This window comes from Hydra vulgaris, chromosome 13, assembly GCF_038396675.1.
Source record: "Hydra vulgaris chromosome 13, alternate assembly HydraT2T_AEP".
NCBI classification, from domain to species: Eukaryota; Metazoa; Cnidaria; class Hydrozoa; order Anthoathecata; family Hydridae; genus Hydra; species Hydra vulgaris.
This window is the reverse complement of record NC_088932.1, coordinates 12,354,054-12,372,500: the sequence shown is the minus strand read 5'-3', so window position 1 is coordinate 12,372,500 and position 18,447 is coordinate 12,354,054. Positions and strand designations below refer to the sequence as shown.

The 18,447-nt window shown below is 28.2% G+C and overlaps 1 protein-coding gene across 3 annotated transcripts in view; it reads right to left on the bottom strand.

The window, feature by feature from the left end:
* The window catches only part of LOC105847872 (death-associated protein kinase 2), a 77,026-nt gene that overhangs the window by 5,930 nt on the left and 52,649 nt on the right, over nucleotides 1–18,447 (bottom strand). For all 3 annotated transcript variants that reach the window (XM_065816865.1, XM_065816866.1, XM_065816864.1), the window contains exon 10: nucleotides 6,809–6,874. In XM_065816865.1, coding sequence (XP_065672937.1) covers nucleotides 6,809–6,874 — 66 coding nt within the window. The remainder of the gene's footprint in view (nucleotides 1–6,808; nucleotides 6,875–18,447) is intronic.

Genomic DNA, 18,447 nt, shown 5'->3' with positions numbered 1-18,447 from the left:
TAAAATGTGTATACATTTTTTTGGGACACCCTGTATATGTATATATATATATATATATATATATATATATATATATATATATATATATATATATATATATATATATATATATATATATATTATATATTTTTTTTTGTAATTCACCTCCCCAAGGCCAAGAAGGCCACTACAGATTAAGAGGCTACTTATGGTTATAACCCTCTCTCAACTCTATAATTCCGAAACACAAACCTTGATGAACAAGACCGCTGCACAGAGAAACAGGTTGATATATATAATATTTTTGCTTTGTTTTTGACAATTTCTTTTAATGACTTTAATAAAGCATATTTAACAACAGAATAATTGCATATGTTGCTATTATGTTTAGATAGGCACAAAGCTACGCAATGTTGATGAAAAATTTACTTTAACTCATGACTTTTGTAATACCCAGGTAACAACTGTTAACTTAATACATTAGGAAGGCTCGTATCAACCGGCACGAAATTGATATTTTCATCCAACCAGGAAATGGCCTCTTTAGACCTATGAGCACTAGCTAAATCTGGCCAAAAAATGTTATTTAGGTCTTGATGATACTTATCAGTGAATGGTATAAGTCGTTCCTCTAAGCATTCTTTCATATAAATGCTTGATTTTATTGCAGCCGGTGTTGTTTACCGAAAGAATGGTTTTGACATTCCGCGCTCAGATAGTGCTATCCAAATAAGAATTTTTTTGGAAATTTTTCTTTTCCAACAAAACAAATATTATCTGGACCTTTTTTTTTTGTAACTTTTTAACACTGTCCTGTAAGGTATTGATTGATTTAATTATATGCTGTTTTGCGACAGATTCCTTCTTTAATAAAATTAGCAGCTTCAGCTTTGGTAGCTTTTGGATTTATTACAAAATAATTTTTGACATTATTATGAAGAACTGCTCTTTCTTTGCTGTTTAACATTTTTTTTGAATAATTTTTTTTTAAATAAAACTAGAATATTTAAAAATATAAATTCGAAAGCTAAAATATAATATTATGGATTTCAAGCAAAACTAAGTTAACTTTTGTGTAAGTAATTTCTCCTCACCCGTTATTTAGCCAAAAACGATTTAAAAAAGAAAATTGTTACTCTAAGGAAATAAAGTTCTTTTTTTAAAACTAATTTTAAGTTTGCTGAATCTGATCCATAATTATATAATAAATCTTATCCATACTTTTTTTTAATCTTTTGTTTTTTGTACAATTTATGAATAATGTGAAATGAAAAGCATATATAAGTAAATAATATATGTAAACATATATAGAGCATATATAAATATACCACATATAAACTCATTAAAATTGAGTATTTCTTTTTCAAAAGTTTTTTTACACCTTATTTGTGTAGTAAATAAAAAATGAAAAAAAAAGTAAAATAATAAAGTCACTAAACTGTTAATTTCTAATTTGATTGATCGGTAAAAAGTTAGATTAGATTGTCTGATTTTTAAAATATCACTAAGTTTTGTGTTGATATTAAACTTTAATAACTCCTCAAGTAAATGTAAAGCCAAAAGAAAATTGGTTCATATAGTTGATATACAGTATTGGAAAAATTATTATGGATTTTTCAAATTTTTATAATCAAGTTTATCAATTTAAGAATCACGTATTTTTTTAATAAAGCAATAAAATGCTCAAGTTGTTATATATTACTTTGGCGTACATTATATTCATATGTGTCTTTTGTGAATATGATATCATTATTATCATATTCACAAAAGACAAAAAATAAAATCTTTTTTAGATTAACAAATTTTATTGTGTATTTATTTTGTAGAGTGTTTTAAAGAAACAAAGATTTTTTATTTTTTTAACATAAAAATCCTCATAAAACACACACACACTAATTGCCCACCTGGCAGTATTGGTTGAAAATTACGTATACATTTAAACCATTTTAGAGTATAGTATAATTTTATAATTTATTGATTTATAAAGCCAAAAGTGCTCTAGCAAGGTTGTGGCAAGTGAGACTTAAAAGCACATATTTAAACATAGTGGCAGAATTTATGATCTCGAAATCATTAGTTCTTTATTTTTATTGCTAATTATATTTTTAAGTATTTTAAATTTACCAAAAATGTTTCTCTGCTTTTTGCCTATAATGTTGTTAAATTTTATCATAAAATTCTCCATAACAACTGCCTAAATAAGAGATAAAATTTTACCCATTAATTAACTTATTTTTTAATTTTACCCAATAACTTTATTTTAATTAACTTTTTGATTTTTTTAACTACAATTTTTTTTGAAAATTTCTAGAAATTATTGGGAAAATTTCCTGAGTTGAAATTTTCCAGATAATTTTCATCCCTACTGTCTTCCTCACTTGTACAATATTCTAAATCTGATATTGTTACAGTAGCTAGATCTACGTTTGACTTTCAGGAACGAATCTTTCTATGCCACTGGGTACTACGAACGTTGCTGTAACTAATTTTATAATTATTTTCAGCTAGCATTAAAATTCTTTTAAATTACTTAACATTTTTTTTCAAAGTTTAATTTCAAGATTATTTGAATAAGAGAATTTTAGAAGACTAAAATTGTCTTATTTAAAATAGTTAAATAGATTTCTTTAAAAAAAACAACTACTTAAAAACAACTAGCGTGGTTATAGAAAATGTTTCGTTTAGATATAGCTTTAAATCAGGTTTAAAATAATTGTTTAAACCATTTGAAAAATATCAATTTAAACCAAAATAATATTTTTTAAACAAAATTTACAGCAGGAAAGTAAACCAGTGGTATGTTTAAAATAGAACTATATCTTTCATGTAAATACTTAAAATAAATGCACCTATAAGCTAGAGCTAGAGCATATGAAAGAGATGGGTGTTATCAAAATACTTACAAAATATATAAAAAAACCAAATGGACTACTTCGTATCTGTATTGATTTAACACAATTAAACAAAGACACCAAGCATGAATTCTATGAACTGCCAAGTGTAGACAATACATTGGCCTAACTTGAAAATAGATGTAAATATATGGCAAAATTAGACGCTAACTCGGGATATTGGCAGTTACCAATGGATATTGAAAGTCAGTTAAAATGTACATTTACAACACCTTTTGGGCGGTTCTGCCCAACGAGGGGTCCATTTGGGTTAACATCACTCCCTGAAATTTTTAGTAAAAAATGGATCAAGTTATTGATGGTCTAAAAGGAGTGGTTAAAAGTATGGATGATTTTTTAGTTTTTGGAAATACAGAAATAGAATATCACGAAAACCTTGTAGCATTGCTAAATAGATTTGCTAATAATGGAGTTACCCTTAATATAGAGAAATGTTTATTTGATCAAACAGAAGTGGAGTTTTTAGGTCATAAAATTTCAGCAGAGAGAGTAAAACTATTGACCAAAAAAGTTGAAGCAATAAAAAATTTTCTAAAACCAACAAAATTACATCTTTACATAGTTTTCAAGGCATTGCCCAACAATTATCAAAATTCAATCCATCACTTGCTAAAGTAGCTGAACCCTTGCAAGATCTTTTGAGTTCAAGATCAGCATGGTTTTGGACTGAAAATCATACTAGAGCATTCAATGAGGTAAAAAATAGTTTAACCAATCCACCCTTTTTGGCACACTTTGACGTTAAAAAACCTGTAAAAGTAAGAACAGATGGAAGTTTATTAAATGGAATGAGTGTAATTGTTTACCAGAATCATAATAGTATATACAAACCAATTGATTGTGCATCTAGATTTCTTACGATACTGAAAAAAATTATTATCCAATCGAAATGGAAATGTTAGCAGTAACATGGGGTGCACACGCATGTCAAAATATTTGTATGGTTTGCCAAATTTTATATTAGAAACAGATCACAAACCATTAATTCCAATATTAAATTATTGTTCACTTATTGATATGTCTACTTATTATGTCTACACTTATTGATATGTCTATAAGAATTCAACATTTAAGAATGAAGTTATTAAGATTTTCATTTACTGCAGAGCATGTTGTGGGCAAGTCTATTACTGACGCAGATGCAATGTCTCGTGCACCTGTATCTAATCCTACAAAAGATAAGATTGCAGTATAGGATCTTAATGTGTATGTTAATTCAATAATAAAAAGTATGCCTGCTACAGAAATTCGTTTAAAAGAAATCAGACAAAAAACTGCAGAAGATGAACTTTAAAGATGAACAGAAGTTTTTATTTGCCCACTATTTCAGTGGGCAAATAAAAACTATTCAATTATTGTCGATTAATATAGCTTGTGGACTAAGGTGTTTCTGCTTTCAAGTACTGGATCAGCAAATGTTATACAAACATGCAAAGAATCTTGGCAATTTAAGCACATAGTAAGTAGCCTACACTAGGCACAATCAAATGGTTTAGCAGAAGCAACTGTAAAATCAATAAAACTGTTGATAAAGAATTGTTAATGAATGAGGACATTTATTAAGGTATCCTAATTTTACGTAATACTCCAATAAAATGTGGTTTATCTCCAGCGGAACTATTACATGGGCATCAACTGAGAGATAATTTACTTAGGTTTCAATCTCGAAATAAGGAACAGTTAAAATTTGCAAGAGAAATAGTCAAAAAGAGAGCTCAATCTAAAAAAGACTATGATAAAAATATTGGTGTTTTTGAGCCATACATCTCTAGAAAAGTTCAAACTGTTGCAATTCAAAACGAAGTAACTTGTAAATGGAGTCTTAGAGGTAAAATAATAAAATGCGTTGCCCCTAGATCATATGAAGTAAAATTAAATCACAATTGACATATCCTTTGTTGAAATCAGATCAATCAAAAAAAGTTTACGCTATATCTGCTTCGTGCTGGACTCGGGATAATATGGCTATAATGCACAAAGGACAAGCTATTCTTTTGTTTGAAGAATGCAATAGTGGTACAATGTCATTGGATTTGGAGAGCGAGAATAATAAAATAATTAAAGAGAACAATTTAGTTGAAAATACAAAAGAAGATCAAAGAATTTGATTATCAAGTCGTGGACGAAGAATAAAGAATAAAATACCACTTGATTATGAAGATTTATGAATTAATTTGATTTCTTGACATTTATACATTTAGTTTGTTTATTAGGGACATGTGTCATATTATTATACATTTATATATATATATACAGCCCTATCTTATATATCAGTGCCAGTCTTAAGGTAGAATATATTATGAACACAACAAATACTATTTCTTAATGAAGAAAAAACAAAATAAAAATTCAGTGGAAATATCATAAATTATCATCAAAAAATTATAATCTAAATTTCTAGAAAAGAGCCAGCACAAAACTAACTAGGCAGGCCACCCTCAAGCCTGTCAAGCTTACTTTAGGTCAGCTATTCCTTGCTCCTTCACTTAGTTGGTCCTGCTTAAGCGTCTGTATATATATATATATATATATATATATATATATATATATATATATATATATATATATATATATATATATATATATATATATATGTATGTATATATATATATATGTGTATATATATATATATATATATATATATATATATATATATATATATATATATATATATATATATATATATATATTTCTTAATTTCTAGTACTTCTGGGATACCTTAAGGTTCTATCCTTGGTACTGTTTTGATTCTTATCTACATCAATGATCTTCCTGACAACTTTACATCTAAAGTGGTTCTATTTGTTGGTGAATCAACTTTATTGCATTACTCCCGTCTTGACATAAAATCTTCTCATTTTGATCACTTAGAACAGGTATCTCACTTCTGTAACAAAATGGGGCCTGCAGTGGCTTGTAAATTTCCAAAAAAACTCCAACAAAACTCAGATCTTTACTGTAAACAACTATCACAATATGGCAACCCACTAACTGAGCTCTCTTCTTTACTTCTTCTTGGAATAATGTCCAATAATTACCTTTCATGCTAGATGGACCTGCTTTATCTGCCGTGCTTGATCCTTTCTCCCATTGTTGTTGCTTTACAAATACTATCATAGTTGCTGCTCAAAAGAGTTATTATCTCTAGTTTCATCAACCAAAATTCATTCCCACTTGACACATCATTCAGCAGTCACATCCTTTTACTGTATCTGTCCCTGCATGCTCCAAATACTTTTGTTTATCTAGTTTTTTTCCCAGTACTTTAACCTTTTGAAACTCTCATCCATTTTCATCTTTTCCTGACTCATACAACTTACAACTTTTCAAGTCTTCTTTCAACTGTTTCCTTGCTCTTTAACTCTATTCTTTGTTTTCTAGTAACTCTCAACTTAATAGAGGTTGCTTGCAGCCTTGTTGGCAGTGAATTGAATTGAAAAAAAAAAAAATTTAAATTTTTTACTTCTTTTTGTATAAAAAATTTTTATCGTAACTATTATATTACTGAAATAGGTAAAGAAAAAAATAAATAATATATACATATATATATATATATATTTATATATATATATATATATATATATATATATATATATATATATATATATATATAAATTTATCTAATTATTACGTATAAAATATATATTAATTAGACAAGATTAACTTAATTTTTTATGAGCTCCCTTCTGAAAAAAAATATTGTAAAACTGGGCTTGAAATAAAATGTTGTCAAAATTATTGAGGAGGAAAAAGGTTGTTTACTTTTCTTATATTGCAAACTTTATTTTATATTTACAATTACAAATAACAAATCATTCTTTTAGACTGCAAGAAGTACAAACATTTGAAAAACTAATGTTTTTTTGATTATTAAACTATGAAATGAAACAGCTTAAAATAATAATTTATAAAAATACCTGATTTGATAAAACATCTGTAATCTGTGAAAACTTTCTTATTGCACTTAGTTTTTGAAATGATTTCTAAAATAAAATCTATTATGAGTATTAATTTAATGAATTGTTTAAAAAAAAAATTTTTTTAAGTGAGAAAAAAAGTTAAAATAGAATTACTTATATTTAATCATAAAAAACTAGCAGAAGAGTGGAAACTAGTCTTGTCATAGAATATCTTTATACTAGATGTATAGTACCATAAACAAGTCAAATAGTAAGCATAAACTAATAAAAAAGTTTCATAAAAAATATTGTTTTTTTTTTTTCTCCCAATAATGTTAGATTACATTTTGGTTTTGTTTTAGATTTTTATTTTGAATGAAAGTATTTTTAAAAAGTTCCTTATAATTGGTTAAATTTAATGATTATATTTTTTAATTTTGTTTTCTAAGAGTTTTTATTATTCAGATTGATGAATGAATCGTTTTTAGACAGAATTTTATTGCATAATTAAGGAATGAAATCGAGAATGTTCAGAGTTGCTTCAAAATCTTGTCACTTCTAATATATTTGTTCAGTTTTCAAAAAAGCACCAGATTTAGTTTGGATTTAGACATAGACAGTATATTTTGGTAAGTATTTGTTTTCTCAAATACCTGCAGATAACAAAATTTTTATACAGCACAGAACTTCTGTGAACTAATATAACAACAAATAGGATAAAGACATATTTATGATTATAAAAATTAAAAAAAATTACTCATGCATTTAACCAATTTGACTTTTAATTTTAGGTAAGTGCGCCTAAATTTTATAAACTAAATTTTATGACTAAACTTTATAACGGTTGCTAAACCTTTAGGGTTTTTACTTGTTAACTCATTTGTTAAAAATAAAATTCCTTGTATTTCTTAAACAGTCTAAATTCTAATTCCTTTGCTCTAATACTGCAATAAAAATGAATGAAAAATCTTAAACTTGTTTTAATATAACAAGTCAGGGGGTCATATACATATTTGTATATAGCTATATATTATATAATATAATATGACTTTATTGTCATATTTATTTTTTTTATATTTATTTTAATTTTCTTTTAGTTTATTATTTTTTTTTGCATTTTATTTAGAACAAAAAATAGTTTTATTTCTTTATAATAAATGGTTATTGATCAATATGGTCTTCTTGTTCACAATGCAGTCATTATGCAGTATTCATTATTCAATGGCAGTGGCGTAGAGTCAGGATTTTGCAGCTGTTCATGCCATTGTGTCAGAAATATTAAAGATTTGAAAACTTTGCTTTGTAAAACTGCAAAAGTGTCATTCCATTCCAAATGGACCATAATTCTAGGATTTCGACATGGACAGCCTTGGATTTTGATGAAACTTAGTGGTTTGGTTTATATCAATGATAAAAACAATTCCTGAAAATTTCAGAATAAAATTTTTTGTGGTTTATGAGATTGGTCATTTGAAATTTCTGATTTAATAATCAAAAATAAAAACTTTAGTAGCAAAAACAAGTTTTGTTCATACTTTAAAGTTCTATATTTAAAAAATAAAATATCAGAAAACCTTCTAGTTTTTTTTATTGTATACAACTCTAGACTTACTTTAATAAAACATTGACATTGAACTTTTAAAAGTCACATTTTATCCATAATGGCTAATTAAAAACCCTAAACCTAAAACCCTTTTGAAAATTGATTTTTGATGAGTCAATATTTTTGAAAGTTGATAGGTCAAGACTTTTGAAAGTTGATGGGTCAAAATTTTTGAAAGTTGATTTTTGATGGGTTTTTAGTTTCTATAAATAGTAGGCTTCCAAATGTTTAGAAACTTACTGATAAGATACAATTCAGTAAAAAATTTTAGACTCCTAAAAGTGGCTCCAGCTAAAACTTAAGAAATTGTGCCTTTACTTCAAACCACCTGTAACTTAGGATCAACACTGATTTTAATAAGAATTTTTTGTTCTACTAATTTAATAGACTTTACTACAGTGATTTTAGAAAAAAAATTAGTGGGTTTTCTTGGGGAAGTTAGAAACTTAGAACTATGAAATTTGCACAAAATGCATTTAAAAACAATAAAAATAGAGATAATGATGTACTTTAGTTTGTATTATATATTGTAATATAAAGTATGTATATATGTAAAAGTATTTCATAATCAGTATTATATAAGAAATAAGTCTTAAATTAGGCCTGAATTAAACTCAGTTTTTAAGTAGCACTACTTCTCCCCCCTTCCCTCACCCATTCACTTTTTAACACGCACATTTTCGAACAAAACTTAGATAGAATTGTAATTGAATATTTCTCCTTACACAGTGTGTCTGGTTTTATGCTGATGCATGAAGTGCCTTTACACACAAACAAACAACTAAACATACACATATAAAAACTATGACATTGAGTTTGTAATGTTAGATTAGTAAAATAACTGCATTTTAAATTTATAAGTAGTTTAGTAGGTATAAATGAATAATGAAAAATAATAAATATAAATAAAAAAAGTATAAATGACTTTTAGAAAAAAAGTAGAAAGACTTTTAGTCTAACTTTCTTACTGTTTATAATATTTTTGATGATTTTTCAGATGTATTTATAATACATTGTTTCCAGTTTAGGATGTCGAATGCTGGATCTTCTTGACTCAATGCATGGGTTTTGTTTGTATTTCTGTTTTTATGACTAGGCAACTCATTCTATTATCTCCTAACGAGGGTACAGTTCTAAAACTCAGTTTTATGGTTCTGAGTCCGGCTGGTAGTCAGGTTTCCCAAACTCTGTGGTAGCTCTCAAAGAGGCTGATTCCATCAACATCTGAAAAATATTAAAGTATTAACAGTGCCATGTTGCGCATGGATGGTGTCCCTGTTTGTATTTTAGCTGTGTATTGTCAAGGCGACATTTGGAGCCCTTTGTTACGGCTTAGGGTTTATTAGTAGTAATGAGGTAATTGCTTGGGCTATAAAACAGTGTACTAAGTACTGTCTATGCTTTGAGTCAAGTTCTTTAACAAATTTAAAAATGAATAAAGAACCAAAAACTATAAAACACAAAAAACCATCGTCATCACAAAGTTCTCTAAACCTATTATTCACTAATATTCGTGGTCTTCTTATTACTTGCAAAGTTCACCAGACCTACTTGCTCTTTGTGAGACTAATTTGAGATCAGCTGTCTCATCTTGTGATCTTAGTGTTGATGGTTATCTTTCTTTAATTTGAAAAGACTCCAATAGTCACATGCTTGGCCTGGGCATTTACATTCGTAAGAATTCACCCATTTGTCAGGATACTAGGTTTGAATCCACGGACTATTATTTTATGTATCTTTGTTTAGCACCACTTCATTTTATTGTCTTTCTCTTTGTTTTATATTGCTCTCCTTCATCTCAAGACTGCACTATTTTTGACGCTATTTCTGATCAAATTGACCAAGCCCTCTCTTTTTATCAATCAGCCAATATTGTTGTTGTTGGTGACTTTAATGCTTATCACACTGAATGGCTTGGCTCTAGTGTCAGTGACTCTGCAGGCGTTAAAGCCCACAACTTTTGCCTTTCTCAATATTTAACTCAAATAGTCAACTGTCCAACTCGCTTTCCAGACAACCCGAATCATTTACCTTCTCTACTCGACTTATGTCTTGTTTCTGATCCTAGTCAGTGCTCAGTTTCTCCACATCACCCTTAGGTGCTTCTGATCATAGTTTGATCTCTCTAAAACCATTATCTCATTCTTCTTCATCAACTGAATCCCCCTATCATCGTATCTCTTACAACTACTGAAGCTAACTGGGACTCTTTCCATGATTTTCTTCGTGACGGCTCTTTGGTAGAAATCTTTCATCTTCCTGCTGACAAATAATATGCTTCTTGCATAACTTGGTGGATTCAGGCTGGCATGGAATCTTTTATTCCCTCAAGACGATTTCAGGTTAAGCCTCACTCTTCTCCATGATTTTCCTCACATTGTGCTGATGCAATTTCCAAATGAAACCGTTACTTCCATATCTATCAGCAAAACAATTCTTCAGAAAACAGACGCCTGTTTATTACTGCTAGGAACCATTGTAAAAAGGTTTTGTCTAACGCCAAAGCCCACTATTCTCAGATCTCATACTTCACAAAAATTAGGCTTTCATAACTTCTGGAGAATCTTTAATAGTATCAATAATAAGGGCAAATCTGTTATTCCACCTCTCTTGTATGGTTCAGACTTTGTCACCTCACCTAAAGACAAAGCTGAATTGTTTGCTAAAAACTTTTCATCAATATTATCTCTTTTAAATCTAATCTAATTTAAACTTTATGCAATGTATTATAATTACATTATTTAAAATGTATTGAAAATGTTTTCCATAGATATTCTGTCTACACCAATCATACATTTTCTCAGGTGAATTGATAGGATCTGTTAGTGATTGTGAACTGACCCTTGCCACAGGTTTTTTGACAGAGCCCCCAATGCCATCACAAACACTCTTTCCATGTGATGTAGCAAAAGAAAATGCCATTCTACAGATACCTCATAATCTTATTCAAGGTGACCAGGCTTGTGGAGCCAAGCTGGAGTCGTGGAGTCGCTGTTTTTGGTGGAGCCAGAGCCGCAAAAATCAAGCGGCTCTCGGCTCTCATGTTTTAAATTAAAAAAAAAAGAACGTATGTTTGTTTTTTTACTGTAGGCAAATTTTATTCATTTATTGTTTAACTAATTTGTTGAATGAATTATTTACTGAAATTCTATTTTTTTTAAATATTTTTTCTAACAGTTACAGTAGTAAAAATGGATATTTTAACAATTTTGTACTTAACAAAATACATTCATAGCATTTCTTAATATGCTTTATTAAAAAAATATTATATATGGAAACATTCTTACAGTATTACATATATTGCTTTATATTATATTTCTATACTGATATTATGCTGTTAAATAATTGATGCACAATTTAATGATCAAAGGTTATTCATATCTTAAAAATTATACTAAAGCATGCAACTGTTAAATTTGGAACAATGAATTTTGTTTTAAAACTTGTCACTAATACATTAATTTAATTTTTTCGCATAATTACATTAAGTAATTATGCATTATACACAGTATAGTAGATAGTATTAATTTAAAACATCAACAAACAAGTCAAAATGTTTCTCTTAATTAAAATGCCATTGAAACATTTAGAAAAACAAAAAAAAATTCTGCACAACTATCTACAAAATTCTTCTGCATCGTTACTTTTAATCACTAAAGTATCTGAATCTAGCAAAACTACTGTTTGCATGGCCATAAAACAATACAAGAACTCTCTATCCATTGAACAAACAAAAGGATCTGGAAGAAAGAGTGGCTTTAAGAATAAGAAAGCAGCAATTAGTATTCGACGATCATTTATGCAAAATACCGGCTTATCGAACAGCGAACGAGCCAAAAGGTATAATTTACCTGAGTTTTTTTTGTTAGGAAAGTTAAGAAAAATAACAATTTTAAGTCTTATTGAGCGATTAAATATCCAAACCAATGAGATAAGCAATCACTGACAGCTAAAACTCGAGCTCAAAAACTTTATGACGAAGTGGTTAAAAAATTTGATGGCTCCATAAATATGGATGATGAAAAGTACATCAAATGTGATATCAAACAGCTCCCGTGTCCAAAACTTTACACTTCAATTGTTCATGGATGTGAACAATTGGACGTGAAACTTCTCTTGAGGCAAGCTCGAGATCTCAATACGCAGCTGTGGTTTGAGATCTCGAGCTTTTGTCACATTGTCAATTTTAAACTCGGATTTTTACATCAAAGAATACTTGCAAGCTAGACTTTTGAAACTTTATTGAAGTCACTGTGTCCCCTGTTGGTGCCTAATCTTGCTTCTTGTCATTATTCTAAGAAGGCCGTAGAGTGGTACAATTTGAGAGACATCAAATTCATATCAAAAAGCTTGAATCCATCAATCTGCACACAGTTCTGTCCCATTGAGAAATTTTGGGGAATTTGCAAAGGATATTTGCATAAGAGTGGCAAAACAAGAAGTACAGCTAAAGATTTGATTAGAGAGTGGACACTAGTAAGAAAAAACTCCCAGACTGTGCAGAAATGAATGTCATCAATTAGCGTAAATGTACGCTTATTTATTTAAAATAATAAAAAGTATTAAAATAAAAAGCAATTTTATAATCTTCAAGTTCATTAGATTAAAATAAATATTGAAGTTTTTGCATTATTTTGAATTCTTTTTCTTTTTTTTTTAATTTTTCATCGCTTTGAATTTTACAATTGCATGTTTTACCCAGTGGTCATGGGACATACAAAAGAGGTCTTTTAAACGTCTTTGGAGCATTTTGAATGCTTTTTGAACATTTTGGATGTCTTTTGAACGTTCAAAATACATCTTTTTTAGGTACAGTGTACCTAAAAAAGATGTATATATTGTGAACCAGAGCTGGACATATTTAATCACCTAGTGGTCCTCAGGGTACCACCTCAAATTTTCTTCAAATTTTAACCACCCACAGCTTTTATGAAAAAAACACAATCCAGAAAATTTCAGCTTGATTGACCGAACCATTCAAAAGTTATAATTTAAATAATATTGACCAAAATTGAGAAAATTTGAGTATCTAGAGCTTACAGTAGATTTTTTCGATTTTTACCAGACCATAAACTTTTAAATAAAACAGATGATCACCTGAAATTTTTTAGGGTAATAGTTCTTCACCCAAGTTATTAATTTTTCTAGGTGTTTTTGACTGACTTTAAACAGTTTTTGAGTTCTTGTACCTCAAAGTTGCTAAACAACACAATATTAGAAAAAATTTTGAAACTTTAATGTGCTACAGTTCAATCTCAACAGACAAGCTGTTCCAATTTTTTGTTACTTTTGTATACTTAGAGTAACCACTTGTGGAAAAAATTAAAATTATGAGTCAAGTTATTTTAGCACTTGCAGCAGCTTGTTAAAATATCACTTTTTTAAAAAAATATGATAAATTACATTCTTTTTGTAGGCATAGAAAGTAGTGTAGACAGTTTAAATAAATTATGAAACTTTTTACTGGCAAGATTCTATATATAGACAATCACCAAAAAAAAATTAAAGACCTATACTCTATCTTATGAAATGATTGTAGCCCTATGACTTAGGTGTATATTTTTATTTTTTCCCTAAATAAACATAATCAGTTTTTCCAAAAATAAAATTATCAGTGTCTTAACCTAATTTATTTGATATGACTTTATAATATGTATTTGTTAAATTCTATGCATATAATATAATTATAATGATATAATTTTCACATGGTTATAATTTGAGTGTAAAATACTTCAATTTCTTCAAGGGTTTGTATTAAAATTTAAATCTGCACAGTATTTTCTGGATTTTATTATTTTAGTTTTTAATATTGCAAGAACCAAAAAGTAAAAGTTTTGTGTATGCAGAAATAGTTATATGTAGAAATAGTTTACTGGTTGCATTTTAGACAGTTCGCATTTATACTTGAGATAATTAATCGCATTTATACTTGAGATTTTATTTTTACGATTTGATAACTGAAAAAATATAAAAAAGTTTGTTTTTAGATTATCTTACATGTTTAACCCGTGATTTTAATATTTTTAGGTTAGTAAAAAATATCAGAGAAATGTTGTGTGGGAAGAGTTTTAAATGAAGATTGTGATAAAATGTCATATTGTAGAATAGTAAGAAGAATAAGACTAATAGATACTGATATTGAAGTTTTAATGCAAACTTCAATATCAGTATCTATTAGTCTTATTCTTCTTACTATTCTACAATATGACATTTTATCACAATCTTCATTTAAAACTCTTCCCACACAACATTTCTCTGATATTTTTTACTAACCTAAAAATATTAAAATCACGGGTTAAACATGTAAGATAATCTAAAAACAAACTTTTTTATATTTTTCCAGTTATCAAATCGTAAAAATGAAATCTCAAGTATAAATGCGATTAATTATCTCAAGTATAAATGCGAACTGTCTAAAATGCAACCAGTAAACTATTTCTACATATACACTTTTGAACCAAATGAGAAGAAAAAAGTCAACATATCAATAGCAAATCAACTTAAGATCAAACCTGGTCAAAAAGTTTGTACTAACTGTATGAATTGATTCAAACTTGAAAAAATTACAGAAAGTAGTCAAGATGAGGCTGCTGAAGAAGATTTGAGTTGTTCAGACCTTGATAAGACAGTTCTTAATAAGAGTGTGTCTTTATTGGAAATATCTCCACTCAAAAATGTTAGAGGACGCGAAAAATTAGGATATGGAAAGCAAAAAGCTAAAAAAAAATTGCAACAAGTATGACAAACATAGTAACGTCAGCATTGGATAGACCCAAAAGTGATTTGTCGGAAAAAGAGCAAAAATGTATAAACTGTAACGATTTAGACCAACATGCAATAAAAAATAAAATGAAAATAAGTTTGAAAGAAGAAAAAGTTCAACTACTAACACTAACTTCTGATAGTTGGTCAATTGAAAAAACTTGCAAAACATTTTCAGAACATCTTGTTAAAAAAGCTCGAAAGTTGAAAAAATGAAAAAGGAATACTTGCTAAACTTGAGGCTAAAATAGGACAGCCTTTGAAAGATATTGTTAAACAAAAAATCATTGAAATTTATGAATTCGAAGAGTTCACAAGACAATGTCCAGGAAAAAAAGATTTTGTTTCTAGCCGTATAAGTAATGTAAAAGTTTATAAACAAAAACGTTTAATATTAGTTCAATTAAAGGAACTTTACCTTGAGTTTAAGAAGTTATACCCTAAACACAAAGTTGGATTCAGCTTGTTCTGTGAACTAAGGCCAAAATGGCGCACTACAGTTGACAGTAGTGGAAGTCGCTCAGTTTGTGTATGTTCTTATCATCAAAAAACCAAGTTGATAAGCGCTGCTTTACCTTAGGGCCATTTAATATATTACAAAGATTTGATGAAAGTATGTGTGTGTAATATATATAGTCGAAGCTGCATGTTTCATCTATGTTCCAACTCCCCTGGTAAAGTAAATTTAAAGACTTGCTTGGAAAATGCGTTTGAAAATAATGATTTTGATTTTGATGATCATATCATATACAAACAATGGGAGTCAACGGACTGAACTGCACTTGTCACAGTCCAAACAAGCATTATTGAGTTTATTGAAACTTTAAGTGAATCTTTGTATAATCTTTGTCACCACCACTTTATCAAAGAAGCACAATCCTCCTACTTATTAGAGGCAAAAAGAACCTTAGATCAAAACATGTACCATCTTGAAGATCACAATATAAATGCTGAACACCACTTCTTTGCTACATCCCATGACAAAAGTCAATGTGATGGAATAAGAGTAACTATAAAAAGAGAAGCAGTAAAAGGAGTACGAGCAGCAAATGCAAACCAGATTCTCACACCAAATAAACTGTTTACATGGGCTGAAAAAAACATTAAAGGTGTTAAATTATTTTACTTTTATTGTGATAATATCAATAATCATAAAACTTATTTTAACCTAAAGAAATAATATGAAGAGGCATAAGAGACATGCGGTTGTATGTCTCATATGACCACGCATATAATACTTTGTTTTGACAACTTGGCCATGGCTCTTAGCAAGTTTTGACAATTAGCGCTTTTAAAAAAAAAGTTAAAAAACAAAGCAAACTTAAATTAAAATCAATAATCCATAAAGTTAAAAGAGAATAAGATTTAAAAAAAAAATAATAATTAAACTAAATTAACAAAAATTAATCTAAAAAAATAAAAATTTTAAAGAATAACAAAATAAATAGCAAAAAAAACAGAAAAAATTAAAACATTTATTATTTAATGTAAACTTAATTGAAAGCGAAAGTTAAAAAAATTTATCACAGCTCTATCAATCTTTATCATTCCCTCCTATGAATAAATTGGCTAATACAAGGGCGGATCTATAGCGGACAATTGTTAAAAGACAAACAGAAAAACAAACGTTTCTTAAACTTTGCTTATGCAGACGTTGGCATTTGATTAAGATTTTTCAAAACGAATGCGTTACTTCAGCAATTTTTTTAATAATAATTTTGCGAACAAAAATAATTTTGCAATTGATAGTTTTTTATTTATTATAAAAAAACAAATAATATCAGAGACTTTAAAAAAAAATGCCAAAACATAATTAATTTTTTCAAAAGCATTACTTTTAAGTAAAATAACTATGTACACTATAGAGAAAAGTAGTTATGTTTTAGCATGGTTTTTGCATGCGCTCACAAAAGCATGCAAAATTTTACTTAAAATAAATGCTTTTGCAAAAACTTCAAAAGAAACCGTGCTTAAACATTTCGATTGCTTTCTTTTATTGAAGAAAACGATCATAATGTTTAAGCATGATTTCTTTTATGTAATTAGCAATTACATTAAAAGTTAAAAGCAAATGAATTCATTATAAATAAAGTTTTGCATGCTTTTTTTAATTTTCTTATTTTCCTTAAAGAGAAGTAATGTTTGTTTGCATATTAAAAACACTTTAAAAAGTTTTTTTTATTGTGCATTTATCAATAATTTTGCAAATATGTAAAAAAAATTTTTTTGAAAAACAAAATACCAAGCATCTTTGATCTATTTAATAACTTATTAACTAGAATGAAATTTATTTGAAAATAAAACTCCCTTATTTGACATAAATCTCTTAAATTTATTTATTGACGCTCGCCAATAAATAAAGATAGGCAAGTCAACGTTCATTTAAAAAAAAAATATGTTGCGCCCTGGTATAGTTAAAAAATAGTTGGCAGATGCGATTGTTTCAAGATTATTTCAATGCTTTTTTTCAATAAATAATTTTTTATTATAAATTTTATTATAAATTCTATTTCCATGATAAAATGGTTTGTAATTATTTTTTGTTAGCTTCTGTACTCATTTTGCCTTAAACTCTTATCTGAATATTTTTTTCAATGATCACCTTTTATTACGTTGCAATAAAGTACTCAGGAAATTTTATAGCAGTTTTATTGTAATTATGGAATCAATTAAATTAAAAATGGCATTTACATTTGCTTTGTTTTTTAGCGCATTTTTTAAAAGTACTAATTGTCAAAATTTGCAAAGAGCCACAGTCGAGTTATCAAAAGAAAGTACTATATGCGTGGTCATATAAGGCGTGCAACCACACGCCTCTTACGCGAAAGCTTGTGAAGAGATGAGCACAGTCCCAGGCACAAGAAGCTATCACAGTTTTATACCAGGTGGAGAGAAATTATTATTTTGGAGAATATCTAGCTATACTGCCTATGATACCCAATTGCTGAATAATATTAACTTGGCAAAAAAAATCCTTCAAACTTTCAACCTGGTAAATACATTGCATGCTTTTACGATGATGTATGGTACATAGGGCTTGTACTTGAGATTTGCAATGAAAACCAAGATGGTAATGTAAAATTCATACATAGAAACAAATTAAATTTAAAATGGACTAATGATGTACGATCAAATCAATGTTTGGTTCTATTTGACAAAGGAATATATCAAATAAGTGCCCCATCCATTAAGGGTAGAAGTGCTTGTGACAACAAACTTGCTAATAATGATTATAAAAGTATTATGAGTTATGTAAAACAGAGATAAAGAAATTAGTGTACTTGTGTTTCTT